Raw genomic sequence first — 19,527 nt, forward strand, 5'->3', positions numbered from 1 at the left:
AGTGTGTTAAAGTTAATAAGATAATTTTAGCTGTATTGTGTTTGGTAGTTTATTATATATCGTTTTTTCATCTTATATTATAAGCTTATGTGTTTAAAATCTTAATTAAAATACATCATACACAGTAAAAGTAAAAAGTACTAGCAACAAGAGCAAAAGTACTCATTATGGATACCTTGAGTGTTTTATATATATTGGATTATCATTACTAAGGTAATAACTTAAATAAGTTATATAATGCAATAACTTCATTTTATTGGGTTGAGGTGAAGATGATTCACTTTTAAACATTGTTTGATAGTTTATTCCATATATCTTCTATCATATTTAATAAGTGTAAGTGTTTAAAATCTAAATCTGCAAAGTTAAATTAAATTGTACAGGGTTTTCCTCTGAATTATGAAATAGTATAAAATGTAAATACGCAATGAAGTACAAGTACTAAATTGTACTTCAGTACAGTATTTGAGTACATTTTGAATGTAATTGCATCCCAGTGCTGCTTTTCATTGAAGAATTCAGTCTGAGAAGGCAGCCCATGATGAGGGGTCATGAACTGCTGCAAAGTTTAGGAGCCGGTATAGGAAGAGCGAGATCCTTCAGGCGGATGGTGAATGAATGCATTGAGGATTACAACAATCCGGTGATTAAACTTGCAGGATAAACACACAGACTGTTGGTGTAACACTGTGGGCTAATGAAGAATAACTCAGTCTTAATTGTAAGTTTTTTTGGGGGCCCTCTAACCCCCCTGCCTCTCCGGCTTGTCTTCAGTGCAGCCTCGGAGTAAAGATCCCTCTGAGTGTACTTCAGAGCCACAATGACAGAAAGCAATTACAGTCCTGTTTATCCCCCCCACACACTTCTATACGTGGCCGGTAATCCAGTGTGGTGTGCCATCATCAACCTCTTCCTCCACAGTGCTCCACAGTGGTCCCTCCTCTTCACTTTGAATGTCCCCATCACTTAAACAAGCCTCCTGCTCCCTCATGTTAAAGATACACTGACTAATGCAACAGACTGATGCTATTGCGCAAGTTGCTGCTTCCTTCGAATGTGTTGATGTGATTGTTAGAGTGTCGTCGCCATCTAGTGGATACCGTGCACACAGCTCAACAGTGCTTCAGGCCTCCACTGCTCCACTCTGCCTAAACAACATGGTAATAACCACAGCATGTATATGTCTATGTGCTTCTCTCCCACAGTTTGCATCGTCATTACTTCTTCTAAATGTGAGAACAAGTGTTAAACAGCCGAGCTTGAAAGGTCTCATATGTTTACAGCTAAGGCGCAGTCATCCCCTCACTGGCAAATGTATGGTACTTTGTGAGAGCCAGCAGGGGCCATTCAATCACTGTGCAAATACTAACCATTATAAATCCAATATGTTAATTATCTCTAAGAGGGGGAAAATAATTCTCTTATCGCCGCCTACACAGGCCAAAGGGCTGTTGAAAACCTCTTGGTAATAAATGAGAGAGGAAAGTGAAAATAAATGTGTGCGTGAAGGAGGCAGAGGGGAAGCAGGTATATCGCTGACTGTAATTTCCTGTCACAAAGGCAGATATTCATTTGGTTTGAGTCAGGAGCAGCAGAGATTTAGGTGTCCCCACATTCACAAGCTTAACCTTGGCCCTGAGTGTGCCCGCCCTCTGCTGAGAGACACAGGATTAGGGTTGGGGATCCAGGAGTTGCAGAAGTAGCAAGACAGGCAGGGACGGTGAGGCAGGGGCAGAGCAAACAGTCCTGGCAACTTCACGCTCACACGCAGTAAGTTCTTTTACTACGCAGCATTGTTGAAAATGAGTCCCCAAAACTTTCAATTCCCAAAACCCTCAGAGATTTTACACGAGTTCAAATCTGAGTCACCAGGCTCGTTTCCAGAACAAGTTTCGTACTTGTTCTGGACAAGTTTAGGTTAGTATTAGGTTTAGGTTAGGCGTTTAGTTGTGATGGCTAAGGTTAGGGTTAGGGGCTAGGGAATACATTAAGTCAATGAGTGTCCTCACAACCATAGAGAAACAAGTGTACGTGTTTGCTGCGTAACCAGAATAAAACGTTTTATATTACCTCATCAGTGACCATGACTTACACCTGAGTCACGTCAGGTAGACAACAACTCCCATGATCCCACGCTGTTTCACGACGTCATTTTGTTATAGTTTTGAATGAGAGACCCCTAGTGGTCGAAGTTACACATTGGACATTTAAATTCTTCTTTTTGTAAGTTAAATTTAGATTAATCACCTTTTTATGCTTTAGATGATGTCACCGAAGACATCATCAACCGGCTGTGTCTCAAAACAAGGTTACAGTAAGTGCAGTTTACAGTTTAAATCTCTGTCTACTTTCTTGAGATCCGCTCATTCAAAGAACTTCACTGTCGACTTTACTTCCCAGGGTCCCTGGGTTGTTGAGAAGATTGACGGATAAACAGAGAGACAGACATTTATAATAAGATTGATTCAATTTTTAAACCTGAAGTTGAATGCTGCTGATACATTCAAGGCCTCTGAAATTTCACCAACATTTGAGTTTAGTTAAATTCTAAATCAACAGTTGCCAGTATTATCTCCTCTCGCAAAATGTTATAAAAACACACAGGCCTGAAAAACACAAGCAGTTTCACAAATAAGCTCCTGCTTCGTCACACTCAACAAGATGATATCTAAATCCACTTTATTCTTACATCCAGATATACACCATCTTCATCAACATCACCATCATGGTTGTTAGGGATATCATCATCATCATCATCATCATCATCATCATCATCATCATCATCAAAGTCAGCATTATTAGCTATTTTTTTCCTGTTCAAAAGCTAAAGCTGTGATAAATAAAAAATAAAACATTTGGTCCTTAATATATAGTCTAGGCAACATGGTATCAGGGATTAAGACAGAAATGCCTTGTTGCTACCCACACAAAACATCAAACATCACTGGAAATGGCTCTGGAACTGGCGACAGAAGGAGGAGGCCGCCAATTGAGCATGAGGCTGATGGCAGCGGAGAGCCAAGTGTCGGGCAAGCCGAGAGAGAGGGAGAGAGAGAGTCTGTGAGCGTCAAAGAAAGCCTTAGCGACCAGAGCTGTGAAATCTGATGAAAGGCGGCGAGAAGGATGAGAGGTGAGAGACAAAGAGGCAGAGAAATGAAGGAGTATACAACAGACCCACAGAGAGGCACGTATTTACAGTACAGGCAGACGGGTGGAACTAAATCCAGTGAATCACAGTGCACAGCAGAGCAGTATCGTGTGTCACACACACACACAAAAAAACACGAATCACAAGTGGTCAGAGTGAACATGTAGGGTTAAAAGTTTCGTCATAAAACTAAACACCACACACCTGGGACAACAAAACTACCAGTGGACGGCTCCTAATTACTCAAACTCATGAGCATTGACTTTGCAGCGATTCTTTTAAAATGCTATATCCTTGTAATAATTATTATTATTATTCTGATGAGAAAATATTACACTTTGGTGAAGAATGGGAGGCAAGAGGGAGCTGGAAATCAGGAAGTGCCTGCTCTATTGCCTGCATCTTGAGATCACAATACACATTCTTCCTCACAGCAGAGAGCCGTTTTTTATTATTGTCAGTGTCATTTCCTGTTTCATTATTCGAGTCGCAAATGTTTCTCATATATTGCTGTTATCATTGTTTTCACATCAGCTATTGCTTGCACTCTGTTTTACTGTGTATGCTGCGATATTTCCACTTCAGCTCCCCTGCCTGCTCCAACATTCACTAACATGGATATGTATGTGTACATTTGTATGTGTTTTTTTTTTTTTCAAACTATACCTCAGCCCGTACCCGTCAGTGCACCGCATTAAGTCTTTCTCCTCCATCGATGGCTTGGCTGAGTGTCACATAAACACCTGATGTTCTAACACAATCACACCCTAGAGTGAATGCATACAAGATGTCCATGGGAGATCATTGTGATGTCAACTCTGACACAACTCTGTATACCCAAAGTTTGACTGGCCACATCATTTAAAGTCCACCATCTTTCTTTCTTACACGTTGGGGGGCAGTTTATGTCTGAGTCCCTCTGAGTCTTTTCTGGTGAGTTCTAGTTGAGAGTCATTTTTCCCACCTTTAGGGGAGGTGGTGTTGGCAGTGGTGGCTGCATTTGCTGATTGGGTGGGTGAAGTGGTAGATGCCCGAGAGGTCTGAGCGGGGGTAAAGGGCGTGTTGAGTTCTGAGGAGTAGGCAGTGGCAGCTGAGCTGGTTGGTATTTGTTTTGGGGTATAAGACGAGGCAGGTGGGACATTTGGAGAGGTGGTTGTCAGAGAGGAGGGGTAAGTGGAGCTGGGGTTTGGGCGTAAAGTTGCAGAGGATGAGGTTGTCGATGTGGTTGTGGAGCAAGCAGAGCCTGAGCTCGGGCTTGAGGAGAGGACAGGAGGGGTTTGCTTTACAGGATGAACTGAGAATGTTACTTTAGTAGAAGTGGTGCAAGCAGGTGTTGAGGCAGGAGCTGGAGTTTGGCCTGTTTTGGCCTGTTTTGGGATCTGGCTCGAAGTGGGGCACCTAACTGAGCTGGAGACGGAGGTCTGGAGACAAGTGTTTGGACTCCCTTTACTCAGGGAGGGCACTGATGTAGCAAGGGTTGGAGAGAGTGTAGGGGTAAAGGTCTGGGTCGGAGTCACCTGTGTGATGGTTTGCGTTGGAGTTTGGGATGTGATAGAGGAGCGGGAGTGGGTACTCTGAGTGGGGGTTGGGATTGGAGACGGGATTGGGGTTGGGGCAGGGCTGAGGCCAGACAACAGAGAAGCAGAAGGAGGCGTGTTGGATGTCTTGGCTCTGGGGTTCTGGGGAGGCGGTGGAGAGGAGGCGACTAAGGAGGAGGGAGGGGGAGAGGAGGTAAGTGATAATTTGGGCCCAAAAGGGTGAGGTAGTGAAACAGGGGTGGAGACAGAGGATGGAGGCGGCGTAGAGGAGGGGGAAGGAGAGGAGGAGCGGGGGGGAGGTGTAGGGAGGAGTTTGGGACGAGGAGTCGAGGACAGCGACAACGGGCTTGTTCCAGCTGAGGGCGGAGTGGAGCAGGGAGGGGGAGAGGAGGAGCGAGAGGGGGGCATCGGGATTGGTTTCGGGCGGGCTGTTTGGGAGAGGATGGGGGTGGGAGACGAAGGGGTGGGTGCAGGTGAAGGGGTGGCAGAGGAGAGTGGGGTTTGCTTCGGAGGGGAGGGAGATGGCATAGAAGCCGGAGAAGGCATGTGTGCAGTGGTTGGGGCGGGTACAGAGGCAGTGTGAGGTGAAGATTGTGCGTACTTGCCCGTGTTTGGAGGGGTAGCCTGTGGAAGAATGGACTGAATGGGACCTGTAGCCTGTGCTTGTGTTTGTGCATTAAACGGTATGTTTGTTGCCAGCTGTACTGGAGCGTTGGAGGTCAGCATGCCTGCACTTCCTCCCCTGGCTAACTGCCCTGCCAGGAAAGGAGCTGCCAACAAATTACCACCAGAGGCCTTCCGGTGGAGAGGTGGGTGTGGCTGCACCCCAACCCATGAGCGGTGAGGCAGGGTGGGCTGCGAGGCGGACAGCAGCCTGGCTTCCTGGGTGAGTCTGCCCAGTGCCGGAAGACCCTGGCAGCTGTTTCCTCCATGACGTAACAGAGCTTCTTTCGCTCCCTGCTGACCTGTCACAGAACTGTTGCCATCTGCTGGGGCGCTAGGAGCAGCTGCTGGGTTGGTGGCCGGCACCTTGTGGAGGGGTGGAGTTGGTGGTCCTCCTCCTGTTTGGGGTCCAGCTATCATTGAAGGATGATCAGCCTGGAGACGGAGGCTGTAATGAAGAGTCCGTCCTTGTTGGACAGACGTTGGGACAGAAGAAGCTGGAGTGGGTGGTGTTTTGGTAATAGGTGGTGATGTCATCCCACCAAGAGGGCCCATGGTTGAGGGGGAGGCAGGAAATCCCCCTCTTGGGGACAAACCACCCATTCCTCCCATCGTCATCATCCCTATGAGGGAGCTCACAGAGGGGCGGAGGGGCTGCAACACAGGAGCACGAGGTGGTGACAGGGGAAACGAAGAGGAGGGAGAGGGGGAGACAAGAGGGGAAGGCAGGAAGAACGCTCCTCCGAGTGCATGCTGCTGCAACTGCTGGAGCTGGTGCTGCTGTTGCTGCTGTTGGTGCATGAGGGCGATGGCTACATTAGTGGTGGCAGCTGCAGTCTGCAGGGGAGCATGGACCAGCGGCGCCCAGATGACCGGGCGTGGCCGAGGAGACACTGTGCCGCTTCCTCCCATGACTCCGCTTCTTCCTGCAGCAGCTGCGGCGATGGCGTCCTGCATGGCCGGCATGCTGTCATGTTTGACAATCTGCTGTACCAGCATGCTGTCACAGGAACCCAGACCGCAAGCTGCAAGCCCTCCCCCCGATCCGGGACCCCCTCCACCTCGGCCTCCACCACGACCCATGCTGCCCCCCAGTGAACCAGCCTGGGATGACTTCCGCAGGAGCATGGAGTTCTTCCTGCCTGTAGTAGAGAAAATGGAGAAATTCTGAGACATTAGTGAAGAAAATAAGTTCCTGAAATAGAAGCTTTAAAACTGAAAAGTAGACAGCAGAGTAAAGCAGTGAATACACAGCAGAGAGCTGGAGTTTTAGCCTCAAGGTTTCTCTGTTCCTCACTAACAACATTGCTCATCCTTTATAATTTTATTTCTCTCAGCTTGTTTTCAAAGACAAGTTTTGATCTTTCTGTGGAGGACAAGCCCGACAAAGCTCCTTAGAAATTTTATGAAATTGGATGGATGATTTCAAATGTTTTCCAAGGTCGCTGCAGAATTAGAGCGCTTAATGAAGAATAGTAGGTCACGGCAAAGATAAGATGCGGATGAAAAAAAAAAAGAAGTATGCTGCAATCAGAAAATCCACACGTTACCAATACGGTCCAGACGGTCAACAGCCACAGTTTCGAAGGCACGTCGCATCATTGGATGTTCCTCCAGCACCTCGTTAAAGTTGTCCACGCTGAGAGAGTACAGACGACAGTACGTATCTGCCCGGACGCTCGCTGTCCTCCGTCCATGAGTCAACAAACAGATCTCTGAACGTGGAAAGAGACAATGGAAGGTGCAGAGAAGGGAAAGGATAAAGAGTATTGGGAGTGAGATAAATCAAACCAACAGAACAGCTACCATCATCTTCCATCTTCTACCTCAAGTATCCCCTCCCTCTATAACCTCCCCTTCTTCTTCTTCACCATTCTTGTGCTCTCACCTCCAAAGTACGACCCATCACTCAGCTTGGTTTCATTGTTGCCACGGGTCAGCACACTGACTCGCCCGTGTTGGATGAAGTACATCTTCCGTCCCACTGTGCCCTCGCGGATGATGAAGTCCGACGGCTGAAACACTTCAAAGCGGAGCTTGGTCAGCACGGCGGTCACAAAGTTGGGATCAGCGTTGGCGAACAGGGGCATGTTAGCCACCAGGCTACGGCAGTTAAAGCTGACAATCTCCTGGAGGACGAGAGAGGGGAAGTCTGACACAATCGCTGCAGGATGAGGAGCGCAGAATTTGTTGGTATGTGTGTGTAGATGCGAGGGCGCTGGTGATTTCATTTTACCTCTTTGAGTGGCTCGCTGAGTTCTCCCAGGATGTTCTCCTCATCAAACATTTTCCCCTGGAAGCGGTGCTCGTAGTACTCATGGATCTTCTGCCGAACATCTGCAGGAAGCTTATGGAATGACATGTACTGCTCCACCTGCTTGTACTGTAATGACACACACATGCACAGGTCACATATGCGCAAAAAATCCATACATCTCACAGATCAAGATCTTTGTGTTTGCAGTATTTGCTTCTCTGCTGCTGTGTGTGCAGATGGGCATCAATTCATTGTCTTAGATTATTCACACAATACACAATGATATTTACAATATAAAATAAAATTGTGATTTAGAAAAGTGAGGTTTTAAAAATGGCTTTACTTATAAAAGTTAATTAATGATGTATTAATCTAATAATTAACGACAGCTCTCCCCAACATTATAGTAAATTATCTGGTATATGTGACCATGTTTTCCGGTATCAGCCCTCCGACCCAACAACATGCACAAAAACTGCATTTATGTTACCATGGCGATACAGATTGTAGTTACTTTGGTCAAAAATGTGTCAAAGAAATCATTGATCTGACAATTGACACAATTTTATCCTCATTTGAATCATTTATTACGAGCCCAAAATACCAAAAAGGTTAACAGGTTCCAGCATTTCAAATATAAATCCATTATGCTTATCTCTGTTTTATTTTATTGCAAATTGAGCATCTTTGGGTACCGGATTATTGGTCAGAAAAAATAAGTAATCTGAAGAATTCACCGTGGACTCTCACAAGCTCTGATTGATGGATGCTGAAATTATTACTAGTTTATCTGAGTGAAGTGTAATGGCATTTTTCACCTTCTCCTGATACTGTCGTCGCGAGGAGTCCAGCGACTGGATGAGGGCGGTGGCGTGGCCTATGAACATGGCGTAGCAGGTGGCGCCGACGATCATACTGAGCATGGTGAGCCACACATCAGTCATCCCCTCTGGAGCCTGTGCACCGTAACCGATGCACAACATGTGGCTCATGGCTTTGAAAAGAGCATAGGAGTACTGCACGCCCCATGTGTCGTTCTGTGGGTGGGGGACAGACACAGAGGGTGACAGGAAGAGGAAAGGAAGTTTCAAGTGTTAATTACCGAGGCTGTGTCATATTGAGCTGTTCTTATTTTAGTCAGGTTACAGGATCAGAGGCGCTCAGCCACACCACATCAGAAACTACTGCTGAGGATCACGGTATGTAAAGCAAAACTGTTTCACTGTCGAAACCTGCTTCAAGACCGAGCGACTGCAGGAAGCCTCAAAACCACGCTGACGATAAAAGGGCAGCGATCGCACATTATTAAATAAATGTCACCCAAAGGCTGAAAAAAATAAAAAGAACATCCTCTCTGTGATTCAGTGTGTTTGTACGCTTTTGATTTAAGTTGTGTGTGAGTCCAATTACACTAAGACATTAATGGTCCAGCGGATGAGGGGACTTTCTCTGGGGAAAATCCCAGCATCAACCTGCTTAGCAACAGTCACCTAGGCAACCGCTGAGACATGAGTCAGCTGTTCATACAGCAGCTGTGTATCTGTGCGCATTCACTGGCGTCCAGCGAGGTCCCTGGGCCTTCGTCTGTTGATCTCAGCAGAGCTTTTTAATTGGACGATCTTTTTTTTATTCTTTGTAATGATGATAGACAATCTTACTCCAATTGGACATGTCGCTGCATGAGCCAATTAATACAGATAAGGGAGCAAACAATGTCATATCAGATAAACAGCCTCACTCTGCACACACACAGATAAACCAGAACCAGGCTTTTCAGAACCTGTGGTTTGCTTTCATCTGAAATCAATATTGTGCTCACTGTTCAAACAAGCTGAGATCGAGCTTTGTGTCTCTGTGTCTTTCATTCAGCTCACAGTGAGCGTCATGTCTGTTTTTGCTCTCCAGAAAATATAATCATTGGCTGGAACATTAACGATAACAGTCACATGCATGCAGACGGCTGTGTGGAGACTCACCACCATCAGGTTCTTGGAAACCCAGCAGTCAGGAGGGAAGTCCTGCAGCATGGGGACCAGGAACTGGAGACAGCCGTCCCAGTGGCACAGCAGCAGCATCATACCGATCAGGTTCACAATCCTGACCATGGCACTGGCAAGGTCATAGGTCATATGGAAGATCTGAGGAGGAATAGAGAGAAACAGGAGAGGATAAGTGAAAGAATGGTTGCAGAGGGAATATGGGGTTAACTTCTTTTTAGGAAAGACTTTAAAAAAAAAAAAATCCTCCAGCTCATCAGACCAATATTCAAAAATGGGTTTGATTTTACCTAAAAGACTTTTGATGATTCATACCTTACATATGAACAAATATACCAATATCTCTTTCCCTTCGACTCTGCTCTCTCTTTGCGGCCGTTGTTCCCTGGTCTCTGATTCTCACCTCCTCCCATTGGTGGATGTAGCGGATGAGTCTGGACAGGCGGAGCAGCCGAAGCAGGCTCAGGATTTTGGTGAAACGAACGATGCGCAGCGCCCTGGCTGTCCTGTAGACCTCAGACTCCAGACTGTCCACCATCAGGAAGATGTAGTCCACCGGGATGGACGACACAAAGTCCACGAGGAACCAGCTCTTCAGGTATTTCTGGCGAATGGCCCTGAGTCAGAACAGGAGGGAAGACCAGACACATTCCTCATTTGGCAGTGCAGCTTTGTGGAAGTGATTTCAGCAGTCGGCTGGCATAAAAAGATCCTCATTAATATTCAGCAGGAGCAGAGCTGGAACATGAACAAAGCTCTGCCACTGGCTGCAAGTCACCTTTTCACATCTCCTATATGGATTTGAGCAGACAGACCCAGCAGATGGCCAGAAGAGCACATTCTAATTTATACCGACAGAGCTTCTGTATTGATATTCCAGACCACACTGAAGGTGCACACTGCCCCAGCCCTTGACATATAAGATAATACAAAGGCTTCCACTGACCTGGGGTCCAGCAATATTTCCGTGCTGTCTTCCTTGACGATGCCCGTCCTAAAGTTGAGAACCAAGTCGACCATGAAGAGGGTGTCGGAGACCACGTTGAAGATGATCCATGAGGCAGTGTTCTCGTCTCTAAAGAAAGTGATGCCCACCGGCAGGACGATCAGGTTCCCCATCATCAACATTAACATCAACAGGTCCCAGTAGAATCTGGAAAAGAGATGTTACTTTCTTATTTTCTACTGGTGTGAATATGTTTTACTATGAGTCTCAGATAAAGTCTTTAGAAACATGTTCTATATTCCAATACTACATTTCTTCGTGCTTGTAGTAAGTTCATCCGTCTTGTGCACAGCAGACATTTTGACATATCACAGTAGAAAGAGCACTGGTGTAAATAATAAAATCAATGAAGGCTGAATATCATCTAGCTGCTTTGGACGACCTGATATTTGTCATGGTGACATATCACACACTACATCTAAGCAGGTTTTTAGTATCAGGGTGTTCCCACAGGAGACGTGACAGAATGAAGAATACACATATCAGACAGTGTAGCTTACACACTGAATATTGGAGGTGGTAGCAAAACGGTCACAAAAACAAAATGTGTTAAATCTTAAGATAAATATATTCTTGTGTATTTTTCGTTTGATTGACGCCTGCAGTCACAATGATTATGTTAATAATTGTCAAATTAAATATAATAATGTTTGTATACTTCAGTCCAGAACAATATTTGACTATAGCAGGAGTTTCATGGTTTCTTACTGCAACACTTGAAGGAACCTGAACCATTGTTTATGTTATCAAATCACACCTGCTCTTTTCCTGCTGTGACATGTCAGAATGTCTGCTGTGAAAAAGGGTTTATTGTATTCACTACGCACTTGAGCTGTTTGGAAATAATGTAAGCTGCACAATCACGCCAATAAAGCTTATTTGATTAGAGGAGGAGTCTTTTCCAGTCGTTTTTGAGAACGTAAAAGAAAGACTGAGCCTAAATATTAGTTTATTTTATTGCCCTGTGCTAAACATTTAAACCTGGAGAAATAAGATTGAAAGCGATTCTCCTGCGATTATGAATCTCACTTACATCTCAGTCATAATTAGAGTGGGACTCACTTGAGCGCATACCTCTGCCAAGGACCTGCAGTTTCAATCAAGCTGCAACAAATTGCACACATCTAGATCCATGGGAAACTTTCAAAAAAAGCCCTATCTCGCCATATTAAAGAAAGTGAAAAAAACAATGTTGGATCCACTAAAATGTAATGTGTTCTTTCTTGGCCCATGTCCCATCCTTCCACCGAGATTTATGAAAATCTTTTCTGCAGTTTTTGCGTAATCCTGCTGACAAACCAACCAAATAACCAACAAACCAACCTCTACCAATACTGAGGTGGAAATCAAAGCAGCAGAGTGTAATATATCAAGACTTTCCTTCTCTACTAGAAACAAGAATTTGTCCCTTTCGTAGGACAAAGTTCTACATTTCCCCTAATGCAACCGAACAGCATCTTTCCTTCCTGCCTAAACTCCCTCAACTCCAGTTTTAACACGAGATCTCTGTTAAAAAAATCCCTAAAAGGCTCAAGATAACATTAAGGACAGAATCTAAGGACTTTAGAAACTCAAGGACATTATGTCACTCTTTTTACTAGATGAGTATTATGAGTTGTCTCTTTAAAGGAGAATTCAGGTCTGCAAACTTTTTCTTTCCAACTGCACCTTTTGTCTTTCAGTAATTTTTTTTTACAATTTCCTGATTTCATATTGTTGTGATACATTTTTGCAATATATTTACTCGTCTTTGGTACATTCCCTGTGCCAGATGCCAGCATAACAACATCCAGGACAGAAAGAAGTGCAAATTCATCCTGGCAGAATAAGCCCAGTAGTGGCATGATGTCTATGAATGTCTCCCTTAAGCCAATTTCATCCTTTGCAAATGTTTTGGCAGTATCAAGTACAGCGTTTATCCCTCATACCACCAATTCAGTGGAGGAATGAAATGGATTGTATTAAAAAAACAACAAAGAGAGATGGAGAGAGAGGGACTGAAGGAGGCAAATGATCAGTAACCTTGGGAGGCCTCATCAATCTGTATTTCTTTCTGGTTACTGGTTGATGTAACCTCCTCATAAAAATCAGTCATGTGACTAAGATGCTGGAAGTGACAGGAGGCAAATCCAATCATCTGGAGACAATTCCTGTCATCTTTCTATCTCTCCTCCTTTATCCATCCCCCTTAACCCATATCAGTGACTTCTTCTTGTACACACACACACACACACACACACACACACACACACACACACACACACACACACACACACACACACACACACACACACACACACACACACACACACACACACACACACACACACACACACACACTGAACTCTCTTTCTGTGAGAATACACTTGAGCTCTGTGGTCGATTGCTATTGAGCGCTAATTTAGTAACAAAACCTCATGGTGTGATGCTACCACTAGACTGATGAAGATTAAGTATGAGTCATCACTCCGCCACACACACACTTTCTCACACACACACACACACACACACACACACAGACGTCACTTATCCTAACAGATGTATCACTTCACAATCACTGGTAATAAATATGGCGGTTGTTTACAACAACACAGACAGTGATTCTGTCGCTGCTGCGATGGATGATGGAGATTTATTCCTGAAATTGAATACTCACTTTATTAACTTTGATTATTCTGAACATTTAAATAAATCATGTCACACTGAACTGTTTGTTGAGGTCTGTCAGAGCTGTGCATATATAAAATATCATCTAATATATAATACTTACGTATTTGATATTCTGATGGAGAAAATGACCTGAACTCCTTGAAAGAAAAGATATTCTTATTACGATGCATTGACTTTATTTTTGCTTGTATATTGCACTTGAGCTGAAATGATTCGCAGAGTTAAAGGTTATTTTGTTTATTAATTCTCATTTAACCAGTTTTTTGTCTGAACACTTACTTAAAGCCCCCCTCCGATGAAATGTTTTTATATAAACATGTTAACATGTCCCCCTTGTTGCTTTTTTATGATAAAAGATATATTCAGAGTGGAATTAACAGTCGTCACCCTGCTGAGTATTTCCACCTTAAGACTGCAGTATAGGAATGTTAGTCTGGAAAAAAATAAAACAAAATAAAAAAATTAACGGCACAGTCACAAACAAGCAAATGCAAAGCGAATATCGTGGGTCAAAGTCAAAGTTGAACTCCACACAAACCCACGCTGCCGTTTGCCTCGATACAGGAAGCGATTGAGAAGATGACAACGCAACACTGCAATGCTCTCCTCTGTATCAGACAACTGGCAGCCGTTTAAATGAAGTTTAATCAAACCTCAGTCGTGTGCATAGAAAATTGTTTAGTCTGGTGAGTAACACAATAGATGACATTGCACATGTCACTGCACATCAGTCAGCCTCTGTGTGCGAGAGCTAGCTGCTCTCACTGAGCTGTGGCAGCTGATTTGAGCTCATTCTGACACCAAACAAATGAGAACAACCAAACAGACGAGAGAGGACATCAGGTTCACACCGGAAAGAGGATGTGAAGTTTTGTCAACCGACGAGGCCTGATTTCTGACCTACAAAATGTGGACTGATGCAACACTGGGTTGTGTGTGGTACGTGCAGGTATACATGTATACCTGTGTGTAATTTGCACTCAAGAACTACACAAATACACACACACAGACACAAATACACACACATAGGAATTGCAAATGCAATCAAAGCCGTTCTCCACGGCCTCATCAGTATTCCGTTTTGAACATGAACAGGTGCTGGAGGAGAAGTGACCTGCATCTACCTGCTCAGCTGTTGTCAAACCAAACACTAATTCTACTGTAATTGAGGCCAAGTGTCTCCTGGGTGTCCTCTGATTGGTTCCCAGCTCACAGTTGGCCAGATGTCAGTTCTGAGCAAGTTTCCTCCCATCATCCCGCCAGACATACAGACAAACAAGCAGAAAGGCAACGGGCTATTATATAATAAATCTCTGTTAGTATGTGTGTGATGCCACCAACCCTGTTTCAACACGGCTCATCTCTGTTGACAGCCGAACCCTCTGCCTCCCTCGTGTTTTCATCCCTCCTCTCATTTCCCCCTCTGCCTCTGTATGCCTCTCGTCGACCTGGAGCGTGAACTCGCTTCACCTTTTACTTCCTCCTCTCGTTACGTATTCTTACAGGTGCATCAGCAAACACATCTTCTCTTGATGAGGTGAAAAGCAGGAGAGCTTATCAACACACTCAATAATGACGGACCACACTCGGGCATACATATTACTGCACACACACACACAGACACAGAGGATTGTTGTGTTCAAGGTCAAAACACACAAAGGGCCTTCATCTCTCTTCCCTTCTCTCGCTGTGGCGTCACAAAGTTCCTCCTCAGACGTCACCCCAGACAGCATATACTTAACTGAAAAGTTAGATGGGTGAATTATGCATAATGCATACTCAACTTGCATAATTTGAGATGGCATACATAATTGATCAAAATCCGATTGATTTCTCCGACAGGATAATTGGAACTATTAACATCTTTAGTTATGTTTCATGAGTATCAAGGAGTGCAGAAGGGGCCGAGATTCATCCATCCACACCACTTCATCCGTCCTTCATCCGTCATCCATCCGTTCATCCTCCGCTCCCGCTCTCACCTCACTCACTGTATCACCCGTGAGCAGACTCATAAGCAGCACTTGGCCATCATCATATTGACAGACGATACAAAACGACTCCGTCTGAGTGTGTGTGAGTGGCTGATGAGACAAAAGTGGGCCAGGAGCCTTGGGGATCAAGTCATCCATTGTTGCTGCAGTCTGTCTGGAGATTATGAGCGCTGCCTCTCCCTCTGCTGTCCACCTGCACATTTAAATAGCGTATTTATACAAAGTCTTTAAAAGCCAAGGACGAATGCCAAGCATGGATGGCTTGTTGAATAATAGCACACATTAAAAGGATGTTTGCGTAAGAGGCGTGCTGGCATTCAGAAAGCTGCCCTCCCATACATCTCCATTAAAAACAGAGCAGAGAGACAGATCTTTAAGCCTGTAACTACTGATTAACACCATTATCCGGTCATCTGTTGATTGATCAAAATGAACAATAATCCCGTACCTTTATATTCTAAATTATATATCTATACATATTCCATCTACCTCATGTATATAAAGTATCCTGTGACAATCTTTCCCATATTTATTCTAGCATCTCTGCATCATTGCACTATTTCTCCATTTCCAAGTCATTGTTGTTGTGTTTTATGTTCATATATACAGTACATACTTTTGCATATATATTTATATTCATACTTGTAAATAGTAGGTAAATGTTTGCTTAACCTTGTTCTGCTTTGTTGTCCTAGTATATTTGTCTATTTCTGTCCGTTGAGAGCACATTCCTTGTATGTTTACGCATACATGGCCAATAAAGCTTCTTCTGATTCTGATATGAGAAAATAAACTGTCGCTGTTTCCCAACTCAAGAAAATGTCTTCTAAACTAACCTCGAAAAAAATATGCTGCTTGAAATGAAATAAAATAGAGGAAAACACCAAATGAATTCGCAATGGATCAAGAGTTAATCTTCCATTGTTGATGAAAAATAACAAAAAACCACAAACAATAATTAGATCATCCAAATTGGCATCCTCTGTTGATTGAATCATCAACTAATTGACGAATTATTTCCTTTCCCAAATATTTCCCACATGGAATCAACAGGCAGGTTCATGCTTATCTTCATGGGGAGACGTTTGTTTCAGGAAACCTAAAAATGAACAGTCTCGATCGTCATTTTCTCCTCAGGTGTTATTGGCTCTAATTGTTCTGCTCAGGTGGCAGAACAAATCAAGCTTCATGCATGAAGTCACCAGCAGGGAGTGCTGTGCTGGGTTCATCCCCTGTTCACATGAGAACACATTTAACATTCGCCTAATTGACATGGTAGACATGTCTGACTGATCCCTGATCGGCCAAACACCCCGTGGCTAAATTTGTCCTCCTCGCCTCCACCTCCCTGTGTCTGTGAAACTATTTCTACTGGAAACAATCACTCATTTCCCTCCTGATGTTATTTTACAAATGGAGAGTCTGCCATGGCTGTGGGGTGTCTATCCTGCAGCCCTGGACACCTACACCCTTTTCATAAACACCTCTACCTCCATCGCCCCCCCGAAGGAGTTTTCATCCTCTCCACTCCATCTTTTTTTTTATTTGAGCTTCCTTACATCCTGATTACACACCCTGCCTTCTCCAGAGAATCTGTCTCATGCCTCTCCTCGTACCCTCACATCACTTCCTACACACCACTGTTGTACTACTGCTGTGTCCCCGGCAATATATATTTAGCCTCCTGCATGTCTTCCTCTCCTCCCTGTTGTCCTCCCCATTTCCCCTGTTGGCAAATGAAGAGGCAGCTGAATGTATGATCTGTTCCTCTGTCTGCAAACAGTAAGTGCCTGTCATTACGCCTCAATGTGTTCAACAATTTCAACCTGCTTTGATCCATATTTCCACCAAAAGAACATTTGGTGTCTTTTATGTGTTACAAGTGGCATTTGGCCTATTTCTCAAATCAGTGAGAAGTACAGCTGCATGCTGTGGAGTGTGTGTGTGTGTGTGTGTGTGTGTGTCTGGCTCCACACCTGAAGTCACTGTAGGGGTGTATGATCCATGTCCCTGCTGATTTCAGCCTCTCCTGCTCCAGTGCCACCGCCTTGTGGGATCCAAACATGCGCAGGCTGAACTTGTTGACCCCGGGCTGGAGCATGGCTCCAAACTGCCTCTGGATGAAGGTGTTCTGGTTGGAGTTCATGTAGTCCTCTCCGTCCAGGCCCAGGCCGAACATGCCCAGTCCGGACTGACCCATCATCTCGGGGGTCCCTGCTGCGGTGGTGTTGCAGGTCGTGGTGGTGGTGGTCTCTTGCCCGGTGGCCACCACCATGACTCCGGTCCCGGTGGAGGAGGTGGAGGCGAGGGCGGCGCGGGACGCGGCGAAGCCCACTGAGCGCGGCGGAGGCGGCAGGGGCACCGGGGTGGTTGGTGTGCCCGCGGTGCGGAAGGGAAGGCCGTCCCGGGTGGAGGAGCTCATGATGGAGAGACGACGACCGCGTCCACCTGTGGAAGTGTTGTCTGCCCCGAAGGAGACCCTCTCCCCCTCCAGCGAGGCCTGCGACAGCCGGTAGCCCGGAGAGGGCAGGCTGCTCTTACTGCGCCGCTTCGACTCCCCTCCGTTACGTCTGGGCAGGCTGTCCCCCCCCGACCCCGGGGCGCTGCCGGGTGTCCCCGCACCTCCAGCCACCCCATCCATCCCAGCTCAGGGCGGAGGAGGAGGGTGAGGGCAGGGTGGTTATGACCTGTACCTCCCTCCCCCTCAGTTAAAACACTCTTTAGTATAGCACCTGTTAGATTAGGTGAGTGTCAGTGTCAGTGGATGATAAAGTGAGGAGGCTCTCAGCTCATTCTTGTGGAGCCGAGACACGGCTCACACCTCCGCCCTCTCCCCGCCGATGTGGCCCCCCTTACCTCGGTGCCCTTGGAACAAGTCCCATGTAGACATGAAATGCTCCAGCCGGCCCCAGTGACGCCAGCAGCTTCACTCCCTCCGAGCTCCAGGAGTCTGGCTCGTCCTCACTGATGTGTCTGTAACATTCCTCCTTCCTCGTCCTTGAAACGCTGCTCTCCGCCCGAGGCCCTCCCTCTCCTCTCCACAGCCGCCCTCAACGCTCCGACGCCGGTCATACTGGCACCGGATTCCCGGTCTTTTGTAGATAACGGAGCTCGCCGCTCATTGGCCGCTGGTGTTGGGTGATGTGTAGCCTATATGTCCGGGCTCCTCACCCGCTTTCAGCAGTTTTCACCATATATCCTTATGTAAGGGGGGAGGGGGGAGGGGGGGGGGGTGAGATGTAAGGTGGCAGAGTGAGGAACATCCACCGGCGGATGGATGACAAGGACACTTGATCCTCGGTCAGGAGGGACCGGTGGTCACTGGACAGAAGGGACGCACATCATCCGGCGCTCACACTCCGAGGCGCACTGATCCACCCTGACACGCACACTGTCCTCAACCACAAAACACGCACACGTTAGAACAAGAGGCGGCCGAGAAACAAGTCACGGATCAAGCCGATGTTTTCCACTGGATCCCTGGATGTCGCTCCCGGTTGTCCGAGCGGAATGGAAGGCGCGCCGGGATGTTGCCCACCCGTGACTGAGGCGCTCAGACAGCCGGAGGAGACCCCGGTGGCTCCACGGCACAGCGAGGGCGACTCTCCCGAAACGAAGCCGGGGGGAAGTTGGTCAGGTGCTCAGAGCCTGACGCACGAAACCTCCCGTCGGCTCACGAGCAGCCGCTGCCATTACTCCCACTTCTGGCGACTTTACAATGACATTGTGTCCAGACCACAGGGAGACGGCGGTGTCCTTCCCTCTTCCGAAGCACACACATCGGGGCCACACTTCAGTGAAACAAGCCGCTCCGAGGTGCCGCGCTGCACTCGGACGAATCCAAACCTCCGCTTCGACAAAATAAAACAACTTGTTGAGCGGCTCAAGGAGCTGGCTGCTCCGGCGCCGCCGAGGTCCAGTTTAAATCCACTTCGGCGCTCGGAGCTGGAGCGCACACGACCACAGAGACGAGCGGCGCATGCAAAAGAAATATTAAATAAATAAATGGTGCATATAAAGGTCTGGATGCAATCGGCCTGTTGCCATGGCATCCGCATCCCTCATCATTCATTCATCCATCCATCCACCCCAAGGCCTCATGCCCGGGCCGGCGAGACGCACGCATCCCTCGCAGGTACCAGGTCGCGCGTCATCCTCTCTCTCACCAATACAGAGGAGGGGGCGCGTGATGGAGAGAGTGATGGGAGGGGGGAAACTTTATTTAAAGCTCGGAAACATAACAAGCCATTTAAA

At 46.2% G+C, this 19,527-nt stretch overlaps 1 protein-coding gene across 1 annotated transcript; it reads right to left on the reverse strand.

Annotated features, from left to right (window-relative positions):
• Nucleotides 1–2,651: 2,651 nt before the first annotated feature.
• On the reverse strand, nt 2,652–19,408 carry LOC117776426 (potassium/sodium hyperpolarization-activated cyclic nucleotide-gated channel 2-like). Its single transcript, XM_034610322.1, has 9 exons — nt 17,250–19,408; nt 10,550–10,756; nt 10,007–10,220; nt 9,583–9,744; nt 8,425–8,643; nt 7,586–7,732; nt 7,238–7,478; nt 6,900–7,064; nt 2,652–6,491 (listed from the first exon to the last, which is right to left on the reverse strand). Exons 1-9 carry the CDS (start codon nt 17,912–17,914, stop codon nt 4,033–4,035), a joined length of 4,479 nt encoding a protein of 1,492 aa, XP_034466213.1. The 5' UTR covers nt 17,915–19,408; the 3' UTR covers nt 2,652–4,032.
• Between the last annotated feature and the right edge of the window lie 119 nt (nt 19,409–19,527).

This window comes from Hippoglossus hippoglossus, chromosome 16, assembly GCF_009819705.1.
Source record: "Hippoglossus hippoglossus isolate fHipHip1 chromosome 16, fHipHip1.pri, whole genome shotgun sequence".
Classification (NCBI taxonomy): Eukaryota; Metazoa; Chordata; class Actinopteri; order Pleuronectiformes; family Pleuronectidae; genus Hippoglossus; species Hippoglossus hippoglossus.